Source organism: Phragmites australis, chromosome 4 (assembly GCF_958298935.1).
Source record: "Phragmites australis chromosome 4, lpPhrAust1.1, whole genome shotgun sequence".
NCBI lineage: Eukaryota > Viridiplantae > Streptophyta > Magnoliopsida > Poales > Poaceae > Phragmites > Phragmites australis.
The window spans coordinates 9264970-9283635 of record NC_084924.1 but is presented as its reverse complement, the minus strand read 5'-3'; the positions used below and the strand labels follow the sequence as shown (position 1 = coordinate 9283635).

General features: G+C 42.1%; 1 protein-coding gene across 1 annotated transcript; it reads left to right on the top strand.

Annotated features, from left to right (window-relative positions):
• The first annotated feature begins 10376 nt into the window (after window positions 1-10376).
• On the top strand, window positions 10377-18190 carry LOC133915596 (phosphoglucomutase, cytoplasmic 2-like). The gene is made up of 18 exons (XM_062358810.1): window positions 10377-10642; window positions 13575-13656; window positions 13936-13991; window positions 14176-14289; window positions 14406-14468; window positions 14557-14676; window positions 14774-14874; window positions 15007-15066; window positions 15153-15252; window positions 15329-15486; window positions 15585-15680; window positions 16157-16220; window positions 16295-16376; window positions 16662-16837; window positions 16921-16997; window positions 17149-17281; window positions 17655-17771; window positions 17869-18190. Exons 1-18 carry the CDS (start codon window positions 10391-10393, stop codon window positions 17938-17940), a joined length of 1923 nt encoding a protein of 640 aa, XP_062214794.1. The 5' UTR covers window positions 10377-10390; the 3' UTR covers window positions 17941-18190.
• The last annotated feature ends 476 nt before the right edge of the window (window positions 18191-18666 follow it).

The following is an 18666-nucleotide window of genomic DNA, read 5'->3' as shown; positions in this document are numbered from 1 at the left end:
TATTTCATAAGGAAAAAAAAAAGATCGAGCTTTCGTTTTTGATAAGAAACCAGATCGTATTACGTGCGTGGCCGGTAGGTAGTCAAGAACCGCTCACTTACCAGCGAACTGCGAATGACTTGTTAAGATGCACGGCTCCAAATGATGATTGGTTTTTTATTTTATTTTATTTTGAAAAAATAAGTTTAATTATTTGCTGCTGTCCCGACTAATTCCACCCTAGAGCTATTTAATTTTGTCACCAGCACTGCACTGCCACTGCAAGGGAAAGCGCTCGAACGAGTTACTGCGCACACACAAGCCACCGAAAATTCGACCTGACTATGATTTGAGGTCATCACGGCATCACCCTCATTTTCGTTACACTTGCCGTTGTACTTTGGTTGGTATACTTGGTAGGAATGAATCATGGCAATTTGGAGCACGTCCCTCCTGGACCCTTCCCCGCATCTTGGCAGGCACGTCAAGATTCCTGGCAGGAAATTTTAGCCGAGGTATAACGCCTCAAATTACGCGCCCTAAAAGAAACACTGTAAATTTACGAGCCCTAAAAAAACCACTGCAAATTTACGTTCGTTGGCATAAATAGACCGTGCAATGGTAGTAAAAAAAATCGGCGTAAAGAAACATAGCAGTCCCCGTTTTTGGTACTGCTATCCAAACCAAGTGCCATTTGGTTGCACTGCATTTTCTCCAGAGCCTAGATTTATGTCAGCTAGAGATTCAGTTTAAGATCCACTTTTCTGAACTATCGGGCACTTGACGTTGCTTTCCTGAATTACTGAATCGATTCCATTGCAACTAAACGGCAAAAGGACATGAAGAAAGTGAAAAAAGGCGCCGACATAAGGCCCAGTTCATGGTCATGTCCTCCGCAAAGGGCCGCCCATTACAGTGAAAATTTTGGAAAAATTGGGAATTGTACTTAGTATCTCTGCATAATAAAACACTAGCTGAATTCTATGTCACTTTTTCCTATTTTCCTCTCATCTAATAAAAATATCTAAAATTTAAATAGTTTATTTATTTTTATCATTCACCATATTCTTCTAACATCACGTATTATTATGGGGTACGGATATGAGACTAATTTTACTAATAAAAATAAATATTAAAATTATAAGTGAAATTAGTGGATAATTTTGGTATAGCTTCAGTGTATTTATTCGGCGACTCTGCAATGGCACATCAGTATATTCATATCTCGAGCCTGTATTTGATATTATCACATTAAATATTTATATTTTGTTATAATATACAAACGTTTAGCTATAGTACTCTAATCTCCTGTGTTTGGGGCCTGCAAATTGGAAAGCCTTTCGATTCGTTTGCATAGGACGCGATTCACGGTGGCGGGTGCGCGCAACCGCACGACGACGTCGTCGTCGACACGACGCCGTTGCGCCGCGGGGCCCGACGCGCGCGGTCCACGCAGGCCGCCCGCCTCGCTCCCGCGGCGCACGAGTCCTCGCGCGGTCTGCGGGAAAGGCTAATCAATTGCGTGGTGTCCTGCCGCGCCGGGTCTCGCAAAGTCGGAACCGTCACCGGGCCGGCGTGCGGGCGGCGTCTCGGTGCCCGCGCGAGAAATTAATGGTGGCTCATCGCAGCAAGTGCGTATGTGCCCGCTACGAGGTCTTTGCGGGCGCTGGCCCGGTCCAACTCGACGACGAACGCCTTTTCGGGGTCGCGTAGACGCGTACGGTTGAAATCTTCGTGTACCGGTACTGCTCCACAACCTTTGCGTCGTATCTGGGCAGCTCTTGTGCCCGCCACTTGGTAGGGTGCAGCATAAGTAGACGCCAATTGGTACATAGAGTTTGTACACGTGTTTCAGTGGTCAACATGTCACGGACCAAGAGTTCTCCGAGAGCTTACAAGTCGTTGCTTTGCATCGCAGGCAATCCTGCATTGTCCAACTAAGGACTAGAATCCCTTCACGACGGAATTTTTTTTTCCTTCAACGTTCCAACGGTTTTCCTTCACAATTCCCGTCACGACGGGATTCCCAGGGTCATTCCCTCCAGGACAGAATTCTCTCTCCTTTCCCTTCGCGATTCCCCTCGAAGTGAAGCTGTTGGAGATGAGAGAAAATAAAGGGAATGAGAACGGGGAAGGGAATCGGGAAGGGAACGAAATGAAGGGAATATGGTTGGAGATGGTCTTAGGATCCATCCGTGCGTGCGGCAGACCGCGTTGTTGCACCTTGCGCTCGCAGGTCTCGGCGTTCGACACGAGGGCGCCCGTTTAAATGCGTCGCGAGTGCGTCCCCTTGCCGTGGAGCCAAAGATCCATCACCCATGAAGGCATCTCGCTCACGCCGAAATGTGCCATTATCACTGCCCGATGTGGTGCCTCATGAGCTTGGCCACCCTTGGTCCTTGGTGACTGACGTAGCTTGATTGGGCTCTTGAGCCCTCCGACTACGGCCGCCGTGCATGCACGGCACAGTCACATCTCCTGAACGCCGGGGATGAGTTTTCGCCCGTGACCGCAGGCGGGTCGGCAACACCGTGCGACCACGATAGGTGTTGCCATCAAGCGCCCTGCCGCCACAGGCGGGCCTCGTCGCTTCGCCAGGCCCTCGGGTGCGTCCCCCAGCTGCCAAGCGCGACTTGGCGCGCCTTCACGTGCTGACTTGCTACGGGCGCGCGGCGCCAAAATGGGCGGTTGTGGTGCGGCCGTATGCAGCCACGCAGGGGGCGACAGCGACGCTACGTACCGTCAGAGAGTCCTTCGTGGCTCCGTGCATGGGTACGGGGGTACAGACTCGTACGGGGTGGTACCCGAGGTCCCGAGTAATCTGTCCCCTCGAAGATGTTGGTCTCGCCGTCTTGGTCTTACACCATTTAAAACTATTCTCTTCATTTTATTTTCTTTTCTAATTCTTCTTTTTATTCTTGTTTCTTTTATTTTCTCTCATCTATAACAATTTTTTTAATTCATGAAGAGAAATAAGAGAATCATATCTTAAAGGAAATGCCTTTAGAAATACCTTCGTAACAGGAACTATAAAGAAAAATCGTTGCAATACTGAAGGAAACGAAAATCCCTTCCCAAAAGGAATCCTCATCTTTGAAGTGACTCCCTCATTGATGGTCTTATAGCACAGTACAAATGGTGCTGTGCCACCGTAGAAATGGAGTTGTAGTGGTGCCTAGTGGAGTAATTGCCTTGCCGAGGCTAAGGTAGAGGAGAAATGGTGATGCTCACCATAGCTTTATCGTGTTTTTGGTTTGAGGAAGAAACGTTCATAAATTATTTCATACTAAGAATATATCTGGTTGGCTACCATACTTTGATAAATTTTACTAAACTTTTAGTGACACCTGTTTGGTTTATTAACAGTTTTTTTTTACCTCTAGACCCCACCTGTCATATAACTTTTCTTAGCTAAATCTTGTCAAAAGTGTAGCAAACAAATTAGGCAGGGTTTCACAAGTAGGTGTGATATTTGCGTAGCAATGAACCATACACGGCCTAACTTTGGATCTAACTAGTGCTTCTTTTATTTAGAAATATAGTGGTTTCGTCGCTCGTGAATCATTTCTTGTAAGCATTTTGTTTAACATAGAAGTGAGAAATTGTATCATCCTATGGGATCATGGGATAAAACCTATAACGGTGATCTCTTCCAGGGGTGAGTTGTTCCTCAAACTAAACGCTTTGCATTAGCGACTTCATGTGGCTGTAACTCGTCTTCCACTCAAAAAGAGAGTCGTCTTCCATTCCTTTTCTTTTTCCTTGTGAGTAACTCGCCTTCCATTCTTTTGTCTTTTTCCTTGTACGTAACTCGTCTTCCATTTTAGTGTGCATTATGTTCCCTCAAGCAGTATGTTTGATGCTCGTCGTAGATTTCATAAATCGGTATACAGCACCAATGTTTGGTTGAGGAAAACACCGCTGTGTACACTATTGCTCAACTCATCAGCCAAAACCTGAAGCCTGAAACAAAGCATCACTTGTTCCTTTTTTTTTCTTTGAGAGAAGCAGTGCTGGAAATCGATTCTTCATAGATTTTCTTTTGTGAGGAGATTCTTCACTGTTTTTGTTTAGACAAGCAGATTCTTCACTTTTCTTTTCTTTCTTGAGATCTGGAGATTTTTTACTGATGACTTCATTTTGTTGTCCATGTTTCCTAGGCCTGTAGTTTGGGCCTCTGGTTTGGAAGACCAAGCCTACACAACAGTCTGCCAACGGGCCAACTTAACAGGCTGCAATGGACCGAGTGAACATGCTGCAATGCAACCAGCGGCCGGCTACCCGCCAGGTCCCCGATCGCCTGTGCTCCAGGCCTCCAGCCTTCCAGCTATACCAGCTCAGGCTCTAGGCGGCCGGACCAGCCCAGCGTGGTAGCCCCTACCCACCCATCCTCCACCCTCCAATGTGCGTTCTCCAACGAGAGAGACGAGAGTCTTTTTTTAATAATACTATTTTAATGGAGAATCGTAAAAATAGTACCTTTTAAAATAATAATATTTTTTAAGTAGCCAATTGGCATTCCTTGTGTCAACCAGGGTTTTTTACATCAGGAATGCCGATTTGCTGATGCGGCAGTCACGTGGAGGGATGGTCACCTCTCATCGAACTTTATCTAGACTGACAAGGCATGTCAACAGTCCCTGTACCTACGGGATCCTTGTCCTCGAGTTTCCATATAAAAATAAACTTGTCGGCACTGGACAGAAGCTGATTGGCTAGTCGGCTAGCCTACTGTCGAGAGGTCGGTCGGTATACCAAATGCCAACATATCTGTTTTTTGCACTTCGTTGTTGTAGTTTTGAGAAGCATGTGTAGGCAATATAAGTTTTGAGAAGTTTGCACTTTTGAAGTTAAATTTTTTTAATCAGTAATATGTATAATTTTTGTAATTGAAAACTGGTAGCAATGTTACGAAAAGCGCTAGGCGCTTGGCAGGCGGTCGAGCTCCGTCCAAATTCTAGGCACTGCCTATGCGAGACTAGGTGCTTGTACTTTTGGAAAATGAAGAAAGAAAAATAGGTAAATGTTGCATATTAACACAGAAAATAAGAAAAATTGGGGAAACATCTAGACCAAAAGCCTAGGTGTAAGCAGAGCGGTGATGCTCCACCTAGTGCCTAGGGCCGGCTTTTTAAGCACTACTCGCCAGTCATATTTGATAGATGAAATGATGAAATAAATCACGTGTAGGGTATGGTCGAGTACAATTGTTTGCCTTCTACTCCTATGTTACACGTGGTAACGTGCATTGACCATGTACCATAATTAATCCTACACAAGTTAAAACAAGTTCCAATGGTATATACAGTACACATTATGGCTAACCTAATTGTGTAACGATGCTAAACCTAACATGCCTTAGACTCTACTAAGTGTAGTGTGAATATTTCCTCTTCCTCTGAGCATCCGGATAAGCTTTCCTTGTGCATTGCTTCCTCTCCCTGTTTGCATCATGCACCTCATGGGCACAATGTGCCTCTGCTCCTCCTTGAACTGTTGGAAGCGCTCTCTCCTCAACACCATCTCATAATAGATGTGAGCCTCATCTATGGGTGACTACTAGTTGTCAAGACACTCTAGGAACTCACAGAGAGGTGGAGGAAACTACGCACATAAAAAAGTAAGCATCAGTGAAATATGAAAGAGAATTGTGCATCAAATCACAAGGATGAGAGTGTTTGCTTGTGTGTTTTACCAGCTAATAATCGTTGTAGAGCTTCTCCTCTTGTGGGTCATATTCGTAGTTGGCACATATAAAGTACCTCTTACCGTATGTATAGGAGATATCATGGGACTTCTTTAACTTGCAAAGAGAGCTATATAAGCACATCAAAATATGCACCTCTTTGGGCACAGGAACACCTAACTCTGTAGGACTGATAACAACGACTAGAGGAGAGGTAAATAGACGTCTTACAAATTTCTACGAAATAAATGATCTACTCTTTGTTCACACAATACTCTCAAAAACGCACAAACAAAAGCATAAACTTTAGATAGACAAAACGAGAAAAAAATTCCAAGATAATATGACTCATCGGATGGAATATGAACCATAGGCTCTATTTAAGACCATTTCATATATTTTTAAACAGAAAAGCTTAAAACTTGAACGAATAACAAAGCAAAAAAGATAGTCACTATAAGAAACAACTCTCCAAGTTGATGATCTAGAGACAAGAGATTCAAGATCCTCTAAAATGCATGAGTATATGAACATTTATGCCTCTAGCAATAAGAAGAACAACTTTCTAAGATTGAAAAATCGCAGCAAAGACAAAAATGGAAATCAATAAGAAGATCACAACTAAAAAAGAAAAATTTGCCAGTTTGCAAGGAAATCAATAGAGAGTTGCTTAAAAGAGAGGAATTCGAGCGTATGCAAAAATATAAACTTCATTACTCAAGGAGGTCGGCCCTATTTTAGGTAAATTATAAGATTTTTTTCTCTAAAAAATTCTCACCTATTACATAGGCTAAGCACTTATCTTCCTCTCCTCTAAAACCCTAGCACTAGGCTCTCAAATGGGTGGAATAAAGGGCTCAAGTGGCTGGTTCAAACTCTCATATAGTCATGCCCCTCTATTTATAGGCTTGGGAAACTTGACCCCTAAGTTTCTTAGCTTGTTACCAAAATACTCATCTCTTGCAATACACTCCTACCTACTACCGAGGATATTTTAGTATATTTCTTGCTCCATCCATCGAACGGTCACGATGCCTTCACAACTTAGCTTCGCCTCGACGCAAGCTTTACGATGGTACCATATACTCATTCAGTCCTCATACGGTTTTGATATCCAACTGTGAAACCCTTTGCACACTAAAGTGTGACTTGCCACTTGCTTACACCTTAAGCAAACGCTCTGATATCGACACGTGTACTCTGTTTTACGATCCTGACTACCGACAAGTCTCTCCCGCTCTCTATCCCTCAGGACATCTTATCATTTGCACAGACATCCCTTTCGCTTGACTTCATCAACACACCGTCTTCATTCTCCGTTTCATGCTTTGCTTAACCTCCACATGTACAGCTAGAATCACTCTTGACTGCGTCTAGCCTTCTTGATCGTCTGACATCAAGCACTGCTTAGCCCTGATCTGTCACCTACACACTATAAGATAAATTAACACATTTCTCCAACTCTAACTCCAGTTAGTCCGTAATCAAAATGCTCAAACCAAGCTCAACCAATCCAAAACTTAACAAACCAAATCAACAACTTTATTAATCACTCATTATATATAAATCAAGACACATTTTAACTTAGTTTCTCAAACTCTCTTCTTGGTGGCGACATGATATGAAGTGATTTGCGAGTGCCCACTCCATGGTTGTGCTTCCCCACTTTATAGTCAGAAGATAGGGTGGTGGATGGAGTGAGTATAGGAAGGAATGCTAAGCTGCAGGGTATTGATTCCTGTGTGTGGGGTTGTCACATCGTCTGAAAAAGGGTACATCGAGTTATTGGTGATGGTGACAGGGGACACATTGTGTAGCATGGTGCGTCTAAAAATTCTACAAATGCTTGACACTACTATATAAAAAAAAGTCAATCAAATTATTTTGCCTACTAACAAATATTATAAACCTAGGTTCAATATTCCATAAATATTCTACACATCTACAAATACTTGCTAAATTTATTTTATAAAACCTAGTGTTTTTCTAATCCTAGTTCTAAATCTATTGCATACATTTCTAAGCCTAGGACCACACTTTATTGATCTCAATTTAAAGTTCTACATTTACCAACTCTAATCTACTATTTTTTTTTCTATAAATGCTATCCCAACAATACTAATTATACTCTAATCTAACATCTATGCAAAAAAAAAAAAGAGAAAAAATACCTTGAGGCGGCTACTCATCACCCTCACTCTCCCCACCGCCCTTTGCTCACTCCTTTGCTTGACCACCATCTCTCTCCCTCCCTTGTTGTCGCCTCTGCACGTGACTTTAGCTCGACGAGAGGAAGAAGAAGATGTATGGGAGTGACAAGGATATATAAATATCTATTATATATTCTATAAATACCGTGTATCTACAAGATACCCACACCACATATGTCCTTCACTCGTTCCGGTATAGTTCATAACAGCCTTGGAGTATCCAAGGCATGAGGATAAACATCATGTAAGTAATCATACTTGATAAGGAAACTATGCTCATATTTGGCAGATTTCTCCTAGATATTCGGAAGATCTACGGTTCAAGATACGTTCGAAGGAGTTCAGGTAGGTTATGCCCGCTTTTCCCCAACTATAAAAGGAATATACGGGTTACGCCCAAAACACTCAAAAGAGATCAACACAAGACTACAAGCCTTCAACAAGCACAATAATCCAATACAAGTCCTCGTGCCTTCATGATCTATGAATTTACAAGACCTACATTAAGTCTAATTGGTTAGAATCCATACACACCCATAAAAAGTTCATGACAAAAATCATCATCATCTGACTAGGACTTTAGAACATATAGAAATCCACTTAGATCCACATACCCTATACTTGTAATGTTTGTATATGATATAAGATTATCATCCTATGAGAGGTCTAAACTAGTATAAAAATCTCTATATATTTTTGCGATGTTCTTCTGTGACAAGCAAATATCCGTATTTAACCTATAAATATTTCAAGATCGTTTACATATCGTTGACAGGAGGGAGAAGGCAGCGACACGATATGGCTAAGGACCTTGTCGTGTTCCCAATTGCCGAAATGTTCTAGTCGGTGAAGGGAATGCCGAAACTCCACCATTCGCAGCATCGACTAAAATACATCCGTGCAATTTTAAAGAAACATATAATCTTTCTATGATTATTTATTAAAATAATACTAGCTAAATGTTCGTGTATTGCAATGAAAATATAAACATTATATACGATAATATCGATCACAAATTCATAGTACGAAGATGTGGATGCGTTATAGGAGCGTCGCCGAATGAATACGTTGAGTGTGGTACTGTAGTTTGATTTCAGATAAGATCCAAAAAGAATGAGACTCTTCACTAATTTCTCTCATGATTTCTTTCTTTATTTATATTAGTAAAATTAGTTTTATATTTGTAGATCATAGCTGGTAACAAGGTGGGGACTAAGGATAAGAAAAGAATAAACGACGTGTGAATCAACTAGTCGAGATTATTTAAAAAATCGAGACTAGATCACGACCCTCGACGAGCCGGGTCCACCGACACGGCGACACCTCACACCCGATTGGCACGGGATCATGACGGGCCCTCGGCGCCCGCTCCACGCGTACGCTGTGTCGGTGTCCTGCCAAGTGGGCCATAGCCAAATCATCGCTGCGACAGTACAACGTCTTAATCAGCTAATCGACGTGTGCCTCAAGCAGGTACCTGAAAAGCAGAAGTGTTCGCGACCAAGGAATCGGAATTCTTCGAGATCATCGCGTACTTGGATTTCTAGTTCACTCGATTGCACCTTGGAATCAGTAGTTTATCTTTCGCAAAATAATAATAATAATACCGGTTTATCATGCATGTAATATAATGGGACGAAGAGTTTGATTAGGCAACAACTACTACTGATCCTGGGATGCAAACTATGTGCTTTTGCAGTTGGAGAAAAGCGATGTGCCGCATATCGTCAGTGATGTGGGTCGTTAGTATTTTCCACAGTTCGTTGGCATGCTACTTTTGCCTTTTGCATTCCCATTTTTTGCTTGCTTTTCTTTTAGATTTAATCTGGTAACACAAAGTTTCTCTTATTTTTCTCAATGCATCATGGCGCAGAATTGCGTGTGACGAACTAATTTTGTTTCAGGAAAAACCAATAATATTTGAGGATTTATATTATGTGTATAGTAGAACATATGGACTTATGGTATTATATCGTGTTTTGCTTAGTAAAAGTTGTTGTGCTTATAGTAAATTCAGATATCATATCACACTTGTCTTGTGTTTCTTAAACCTGAGCCACACAATTGAATGATTCAAAAAACTGCAACTTTATTAAATATGAAACTAATACCTTAAGAGCTGAAAACCACTCACAAACGGCTGTTCTAAAATTATAAACAAAACTATACAAACCGTAGTCCATAGAAAATTTTCATCTTCTAATGGTCCATCGAACCAAGGATGTAAATGGTTACCCAATGGATTATTGCTTAGTTTATTTTTTAAGTTAATTAGATGGAGATAAATCTCTTGTTAATTAAATGAGTTTTAATCAACCTAATAACTCAAAAAATCTAAAACTTACAACCGTACATCGAACATTAGATACAGTGTAAACTATGTCAACCTAGTTATTCTATAAAGAAAGCACAATAAACAAACAGAAAAAAGCACAAGAAAACCACCGGAAAATTTTAGGAGGCGAGCAAAAAGAAAGAAAAAAAGAAGAAGCGAGGAGGGCAACGCCGCAACGGAATGATCCTCCGATTGTGCTCTCCCTCCACACCCGCTATAATACCGCCACGCCCTCGTCGCCATCGTCATCACACCACCACTCCCTCCCCTCCCTCTCACGCCCGATCTCTCCACCACCACCCCCTCCTCGCCTCGTGCGGCAACCGTCGGCGGCTCGTCGGCAGCGCAGCCATGGTGCTCTTCACTGTGACGAAGAAGGCCACCACGCCCTTCGACGGCCAGAAGCCCGGCACCTCCGGCCTCCGCAAGAAGGTTTCCCCTCCCGCTCCCGTTCTCCCGTCTCCGTTAATAGGGACCCGATCTGGATCTCGCTGTCTCTGTGATGCGGTGGGTTTGTTCTCGGGTCTGGTGCCTCGGATCCACCGCGCGCCAGCCTTCGCTTCTCGTCGCCTCGCGGATCTCTCCGGGCGGCTTCTCGCGCGGGATTTCGGGCTCCACCCGATCCGTCGTTCGGGTTGGATCAGCTCCGGACCCCGCTACCGTGATTGTGATCTACACGAGTGAGTTTGCTTGCGATTGAGTGTGATTGGGAGCATTTCTGCTGGCTTCGGATCCGTTGGTTCCTATGGAACGTTGGACGTGTACGGGATTCTTCGAGTATCTGAATTGTATACTTGCATGGGCTTTGATCCAGAAGATTTGCACTAGGGCCGGCTCTGAAATTTCATTGGCCCGGAGCGAAACTAAAAATGGGCCCTATTGAACATAAATATTGAAATATATTTTGGATAGAGCCCATGAGCAATAAGCTAGAACAAATTGAAATGCGTCTGTTACGATAAGCTGGGATAACTTGGAATGCGTCCGATTGGATGTATTTCAGGTTGTTTCAGCTGACGATCGGATGTATTTCAGGTTATTCCAGCTTGCCGTAAATGATTGCGGGAATAAAATTATAGTAAATGCTTGCGGGAACAAAACTGTGAGGGATCGGAGTACATGTACGTATGCTTGTGTTAATACATACTAGCTAGGTAGAGATACTTACTCGATCAGCTGTATCTGTATGTCTATATACAACTTGTTGCGTTCAGCTCTAGTTACTCATCAGTACATGAAGCAGGTAGCTTGCAGCCATAGTATGGTTTTGGAGCTATCTGTTCGCAGGTGCCAGCACCACAGCACAAACACTGCGCTGGTAGACAGCTGCTTACTGCTAAACGGTTAGGTTCAAATGCTGGTGGTTGATCGGCTGTGTGCTTTTGTGATCGGTAGCGTGAGCGGTTGAGTTTTGTGATGGCGATGATTGAGCACACGTGGGAGCCGCCCCTGTACCGTGCAACAGAGCCAGTCCCATTGATCACCAGAGTGAGTAGAGACTTTTTTATATTTCAAACGTGCGATCTCAGTAAGGGTCGGATCTATTTGAGGTGGAGTAGAAACTATAAAGGAGAAAAAACAAGCCACGAAAACTCATATGGCAATGGCTGACGTCTATCCTCGATCGAAGCTGCGGGCATATGGAACGGCTTGGAGTTGTGATTCAGCAGAACATAGAAAACTAGATTGTCTGGACAGAAGAAAACACGAAACAGAAAAACAGCCAAATAGGCTAGGCATGTAGGCAGGTCACTTGATTTTTTATAGATCAAATGAACCAGGCCACCTACGTCCTACTATACGGACTGTTAAGCCTACTTGTTATTTTGGGCCTAGTTTTATCTGTTATCGTGTGAATTGTTAGACATATAGACTATACACAGGTACATGAAGAGGGGCCCCTCGGGTTTGGGGGCCCATGGCGGCCACCCCGCTCGACCCCCCTCAGGGCCGGTCCTAATTTGCACTCGCATTGGTCAGCTTTGGCTAATTATTACTGGATCTCGCTGAGTAATCGATTATTGCCTTATTGGTGGCTGATACGATTTTCCATCTGTCAGGGCGTGTTTGGTTCCCCGCCAAAGTGAGTCAAGCCAAAATTTGGTTGTGCTCTGATAATTTGGCATCCGTTTGGCTCGTTGTTCATGCCTAAAAAAAATTTTGCCGGCCAAATTTTTTGTATTGTGGGGCTATTTGGTTTTTTGCCCCAACAGGTCAAGCCAAAATTTGGCTAGAGGTCAAATCAGGGTAGTCTCAAATTTTGGTCATTAAAATGGCGTTTGGTTTGAGGCCAAGCTAAAATTTGGTCGGTCAAAAATTTTGGCGGATGATTTGGCCACCCGAGATTTGCCTAGAAATTTGGCACTGCCCTAACTTAGCCTCTGACCAAATTTTGGCTTGGCTGAGCTGGGCACCAAACCAAACACGCCCTTAGTGTTTACTCCTTGCGAAACAATGCTGACATGAAAATTGTTCTGGCATGTTTTGTTGCATCTGGTTGGGTCCGTTTGACGTTCATTAGGATCTAACACGTCACGCACCTAGGTTCGTACAATTAGTTTGGATCCTAACTCTAATGAGGCTAGAGTGGGGCTGTGTATTTTCAAAATGGGACGAGGCAGGGGATTTTGATACTTTTAGCTAAAATGTGCAGTTGGTATTGTAAAGGTGGAAATTATGTAGCAAGCCTGTTTAATTCGATCCGGCGGCTTTTTGTTGATTGAATGTGATGACACAAATTTCCTTATTCCCATGCTTTTACTGTGGCACATCGCACGTTCTTCTAGACCTGACCTGAGTATTTTGTACACATGTTCTATGGGTCCCCAATGTGGTATACCTGGTGTTTGTATCTTATGGTCATGATGACAACGGTCCATACTCCATAGGGAGTTTTATTACTTTAATGTTTTAGTGTAATCTTGATTGATGTTACATGGTTATTTCATCCTTTGTACTGTACAGTGTCATGTAGGAAAACAATTATTGAGTACGCTTCTGATATTTAGCGAGGTAGAGCTATGAATTATTCCTCTGATCAAGGCAGCCAGTTCCATTGCATTTGTATGGACGGATAGCTTCGACTTCTAGTGTTTATACACATGCCTATTTTTACCGTGATCAAGCATTGCACTTTGTTCCTAACTAGCTAGCCCTCTTTTTATGGGAGATAATAAAAAAACTTAATTGGTATGCTTTTACTACTACATCAAGAAAAAAATATGAATGACTATGATCATTGATTGCAGATACTAGTCTCTCATTAGATATTTTCTATCACTTGAATACTATTAGTGTTATCAGTAGCATACTACAATTAATTATGGCTATTATCTTATGATTAATTTATTGTTAATATTACCAGGTTACTGTATTCCGGCAGCCTCATTATCTGCAGAACTTTGTCCAGTCAACATTTAATGCCCTTCCTGCCGAGGAAGTAAAAGGTAAGTTGCTTATCAGATAAACACCAGCCCTGCTTCAAACATACTTCCCCTTTGCTTCTTTTTTTTAATCTAATCCAATACGATTAAGCAAGTAAACCATGGAGTAACCGGTTTTGAGGATACCATAAGGTTTTAATAAATTATGATTGAGATGTTTCTATCATATATTTCTTCGTCATTTGAATTGTAAATGAGAAATGTAGTTGCCATAGCCAAAATATTTCATGATCTCCCATGTCCTTTCTCTGCATTCGTTGCTCATGTCTCCTTCCTTTATAGGTGCGACCATTGTTGTCTCTGGTGATGGCCGTTATTTCTCAAAAGATGCTGTTCAGGTGATTTAGAATGAACTCTTTATAGTCTCCATGTCCCTTGTATCCTTTTTTAACCCTATTTTGTCATATTTGTAGTGTTTTTATAGTAGCTGCTGCAGACTTCAAATCTAATATTGATATAATCTTAGTGTTCATTTGCTAAAATAAATTGTGGTTCGAATGTCATTTATTTTGCTTCTTACAGATCATAACAAAAATGGCTGCTGCCAATGGAGTAAGACGTGTTTGGGTTGGACAAAACAGTCTCATGTCTACTCCAGCTGTATCTGCTGTCATCCGTGAAAGAATTGCTGCAGATGTAAGTTTAATTTCCAACAAAGGACAACTTATGGCAGTATAAACATGCTAACTGTTGCTCCTTTTTACTGTCGTAATAAATTACCTAACTACTGGTTTATAAACGCATGGAAATAGGGATCAAAGGCTACCGGTGCCTTCATCTTAACAGCGAGCCATAACCCAGGTGGCCCCACCGAGGTATCAACTTTACTGTTACTATTCTCTGTTGCAAATCAAGTGCCACTGGTGTTCTATGTTATTGAATACTTCATATTGAACTTTCCAGGACTTCGGCATCAAATACAATATGGGAAATGGTGGACCTGCCCCTGAATCTGTTACTGATAAGATTTTCTCTAATACAAAGACAATTACTGAATACCTCATCACCGAAGACCTTCCAGATGTATGATTTGGTGCCAGCTTGCTAAATATTTTCTTGCTGTTTCTTTTGACTTAAGTTATTGAAATATTCATTCGCTCCTTTTATTTTCCCATTGCAGGTTGATATTTCTGTTATCGGTGTCACTAGCTTCAGTGGACCTGAAGGCCCCTTCGATGTGGATGTCTTTGACTCTAGTATAGATTACATAAAGTTAATGAAGTAAGTAGCTTCCTGTTATTTGGTGTTTTCTTTTACTGAAATGAGAGTTTCCATGCATTCTACATTTCTAGGATCTTATTATGTGAAAAAGGGAATCTAATAATTTAATTATTATTGTGTATTCAATTGCAGGTCAATTTTTGACTTTGAGGCAATAAAAAAGCTGCTGACCTCTCCAAAATTTACGTTCTGGTACTTATATATGACTGCAACTATGTTACTGTCATCCTCCTATTAACATATTGCAGCACATCTAAAGCCTTGCATTGCACCTTTAGTTATGATGCCCTCCATGGTGTTGCTGGAGCTTATGCCAAACACATCTTTGTGGAAGAGCTTGGTGCTGATGAAAGCTCACTGTTGAATTGTGTTCCAAAGGTAATGTGTTATTCAATTGTCACAAGTTGTATTTAGAATGTGGCTTGGTGTTAATTCACCACCTATGTTTTTACAGGAGGACTTTGGAGGTGGTCATCCGGATCCTAACCTCACCTATGCAAAAGAATTGGTTGAACGGATGGGTCTTGGGAAGTCAGCCTCAAATGTTGAACCTCCTGAATTTGGTGCTGCAGCTGATGGAGATGCTGACCGCAACATGATTCTGGGCAAAAGGTATTATTATCTGTCTTTGCATCTTATGTAGAAAAATGGTTTTGGAATCTAGAAAAGCACCAAAAGGAATTCATGATGCTCCCTTTATCTTGTTCTAGATTCTTCGTGACGCCATCAGACTCGGTTGCCATTATCGCAGCCAATGCTGTTCAATCAATTCCTTACTTTGCTTCTGGCCTGAACGGAGTTGCCAGGTAAAAAGCTCTCCTTCACATTGTGTTTCTAAGATAGCATCTAGATATTCTTGCTGTGAAAACTTCTTGTTATAGTTGAATTAAGGATTTAAGCGGCAAGCTGCACTTCTGCCAGCATTAGACATGCATATTTTCTTCCACGAAATGTTCTGCATCCCAGTAAGCTTGGCAGGGTTCTGCTTCTCCGATTATCAGAATTCCAGGTCCAGCCTTGGTAGCCAGTTACTGTGGTTTTCTGGTTGCCTTTACTTTTTCTCATATGTCATTAATCTTGTGTTTCTTCACATTGATAGAATCCTTTTAACATCTGCAATGAATCTGTTAAGATAGCAGCTAGAGTACCTCCTGAAACGAGCTGGTAACTGGCCTATTAATGCCAGTTTTGTCATCCCTGCCTGACATGCAGCGGTATAATGATAGATGCATTTAAAGTTTCTCTATACTCTACTTATGTTGATCCATTGGTGGAACTGCAGGAGCATGCCAACATCAGCTGCCCTTGATGTTGTCGCGAAGAATTTAAATCTCAAGTTCTTTGAGGTAACGCATTAAGATCTTGAATCACAAGATTTTTGAATCTTAGACAGATCTGACATATAAAAGCCATGTTTCAGGTGCCTACTGGGTGGAAATTTTTTGGGAACCTGATGGATGCTGGAATGTGCTCAATTTGTGGTGAAGAAAGCTTTGGCACTGGTAATGTTTGGAAACACTTGTGGCTTATCATTTATGTCTGTCCTAATCACATTAATGAACATTTAAGCACTTGTTGTATCGGCATGTTCCATGAATAAATCGGTTTCGCTTGTGGTAAAGGAATGGGGCAAGTGGCTTAATGTGTTCTGAGAATGAGCTCTCTCGTTTTTTTTTCTTTTGTTTGCGATTTTCACGAATTAATCCCGAGTCAAGTCAAGTACTTGTTGGTATTAGCGCTGCAGCAGAGACATGATTGAGATGTTTATATCTACCTACTTTGGTTAGGGTCTGACCACATTCGCGAGAAGGATGGTATTTGGGCTGTGCTAGCATGGCTGTCTATTCTTGCTTTCAAAAACAAGGATAACCTTGGAGGAGATAAGCTTGTCACGGTCGAAGATATTGTTCGTCAGCACTGGGCCACATATGGTCGCCATTATTATACACGCTATGACTACGAGGTACTTTGTTCTTTTGACATGCATCATGCATGTATGTACCACACTTTTGATAGCATGCTAAATGTACATTTTTGTTTGTGAAGAACGTTGATGCAGGGGCTGCTAAGGAACTTATGGCAAACCTAGTCAACATGCAGTCGTCACTTTCTGATGTTAACAAGTGAGATTCTATTGAATTTGATATGTAGAAGAACTAGTGCTTTTCCAGAAATTTTAAAAGTGATACTTTGAATTGTTGTCCTAGAGTTATTTAACTTAAGTACATATAGTTCTTAATCAGGTTCCATGTCTAAATTATCTCTCTTCCTCAGGTTGATCAAGGAGATTCGGTCTGATGTTTCTGATGTAGTTGTGGCCGATGAGTTTGAGTACAAGGATCCTGTTGATGGTTCTGTCTCCAAGCATCAGGGTATCCGATATCTCTTTGGAGATGGTTCACGACTGGTACGTAGAGTCACAACCTATGCTGTTTTTTATTGGAAGAATTTGTCTTCAGATATCCTCCATTTTATTTCTAGACCCCAGGCAAAGGAAGAAGCGTTAAAATATCAAGATCTATTTTTTTTGCCAGTGTTACCAACCAGTGTCGGGGCACCCAAGTTCTATTTTTTTTTCCCGACTCGACACTCGCGCACCGGTTTCGGGGCAACACTGCTTGCAACCATTTATTTTGCAGTAGAGTCAGACAGTGATTAATAGTTGCTGAGTTGGATCATTCTTAAGCCAGATGGATAATTGGATATATTTGATAGCTTAGACTGTATCATACTGGTTGCAACAATGGCTGGTGAACTAACATGGATTCTCGACATTCTAGGTGTTCCGTCTGTCTGGAACTGGTTCTGTTGGTGCCACCATCCGTGTCTACATTGAGCAGTACGAGAAGGATTCCTCCAAAATCGGGAGGGATTCACAGGATGCCCTTGCTCCGTTGGTAAGATATCTCCCGTGTATATTCGCCTTGCTTCTGACTACACAGATGAATATGCCTTATGTGAGGCCGCGGTTACTGATTTTGTGTTCCATCCCAGGTTGATGTGGCACTCAAGCTCTCAAAGATGCAGGAGTTCACAGGCCGATCTGCACCCACCGTGATCACATAAATTTTGAAGAGCCCGCGCTTTAGAGAGTTGAGGCACTTGCAAACTTTCCATCCGGCCTCATATTTGATAGTCTTTTTTTTTTGTTACATCTCACCAATGAATAAAATGTATGTAGCAGACTCTTCTCGTTTTATTGCCCATACTGCAGACTTAGCCGCTGGCACAGCATGCGGTAATAATCCTGTCACAGTGCTGTAATTGAGAGGTGTGTTTCTCCTAGTAATATATTGATGTGTTTTTTGTTTGCGCATTTTGCATATCAGTCTTACTCCCACCTCTATGACACCTGTGGCTAAGCCTGGTAATTGTTTGGGCTGAAACAGTTATAATGGTTTGGGTTTTGTTTTGGGCTTATTTTGTTTGGTTGTAAATGGGCAGATCTGGTAAATGGATTGGTTTGGTTTGGATTTGGGAGGAATCAGTTTGGGGCGGTTTGATGTGTCTTTTGGTTTGAAACGGTTTTCCTGCCCACAGACTGAGTTACGGTTTTAGCCCAAACGGTCAAACGACGCCAAACCCTTGGGCCAGTGTTGACGAATCACGTGGCCACACTAAACCCTCGACTATGTCGCCCCACCATTGGTTTGCCTCCATCACACATTCATGACGCCAGCTCCTTCACGCATCTGCTACGTTGGCTCCTCCATCACGTATCCGCTACTCAAGAAACGGAGCATGCCAAGAAGTGGGATCGAGCGTAGATTGTGGATCCGCTGTCGGCAAAAG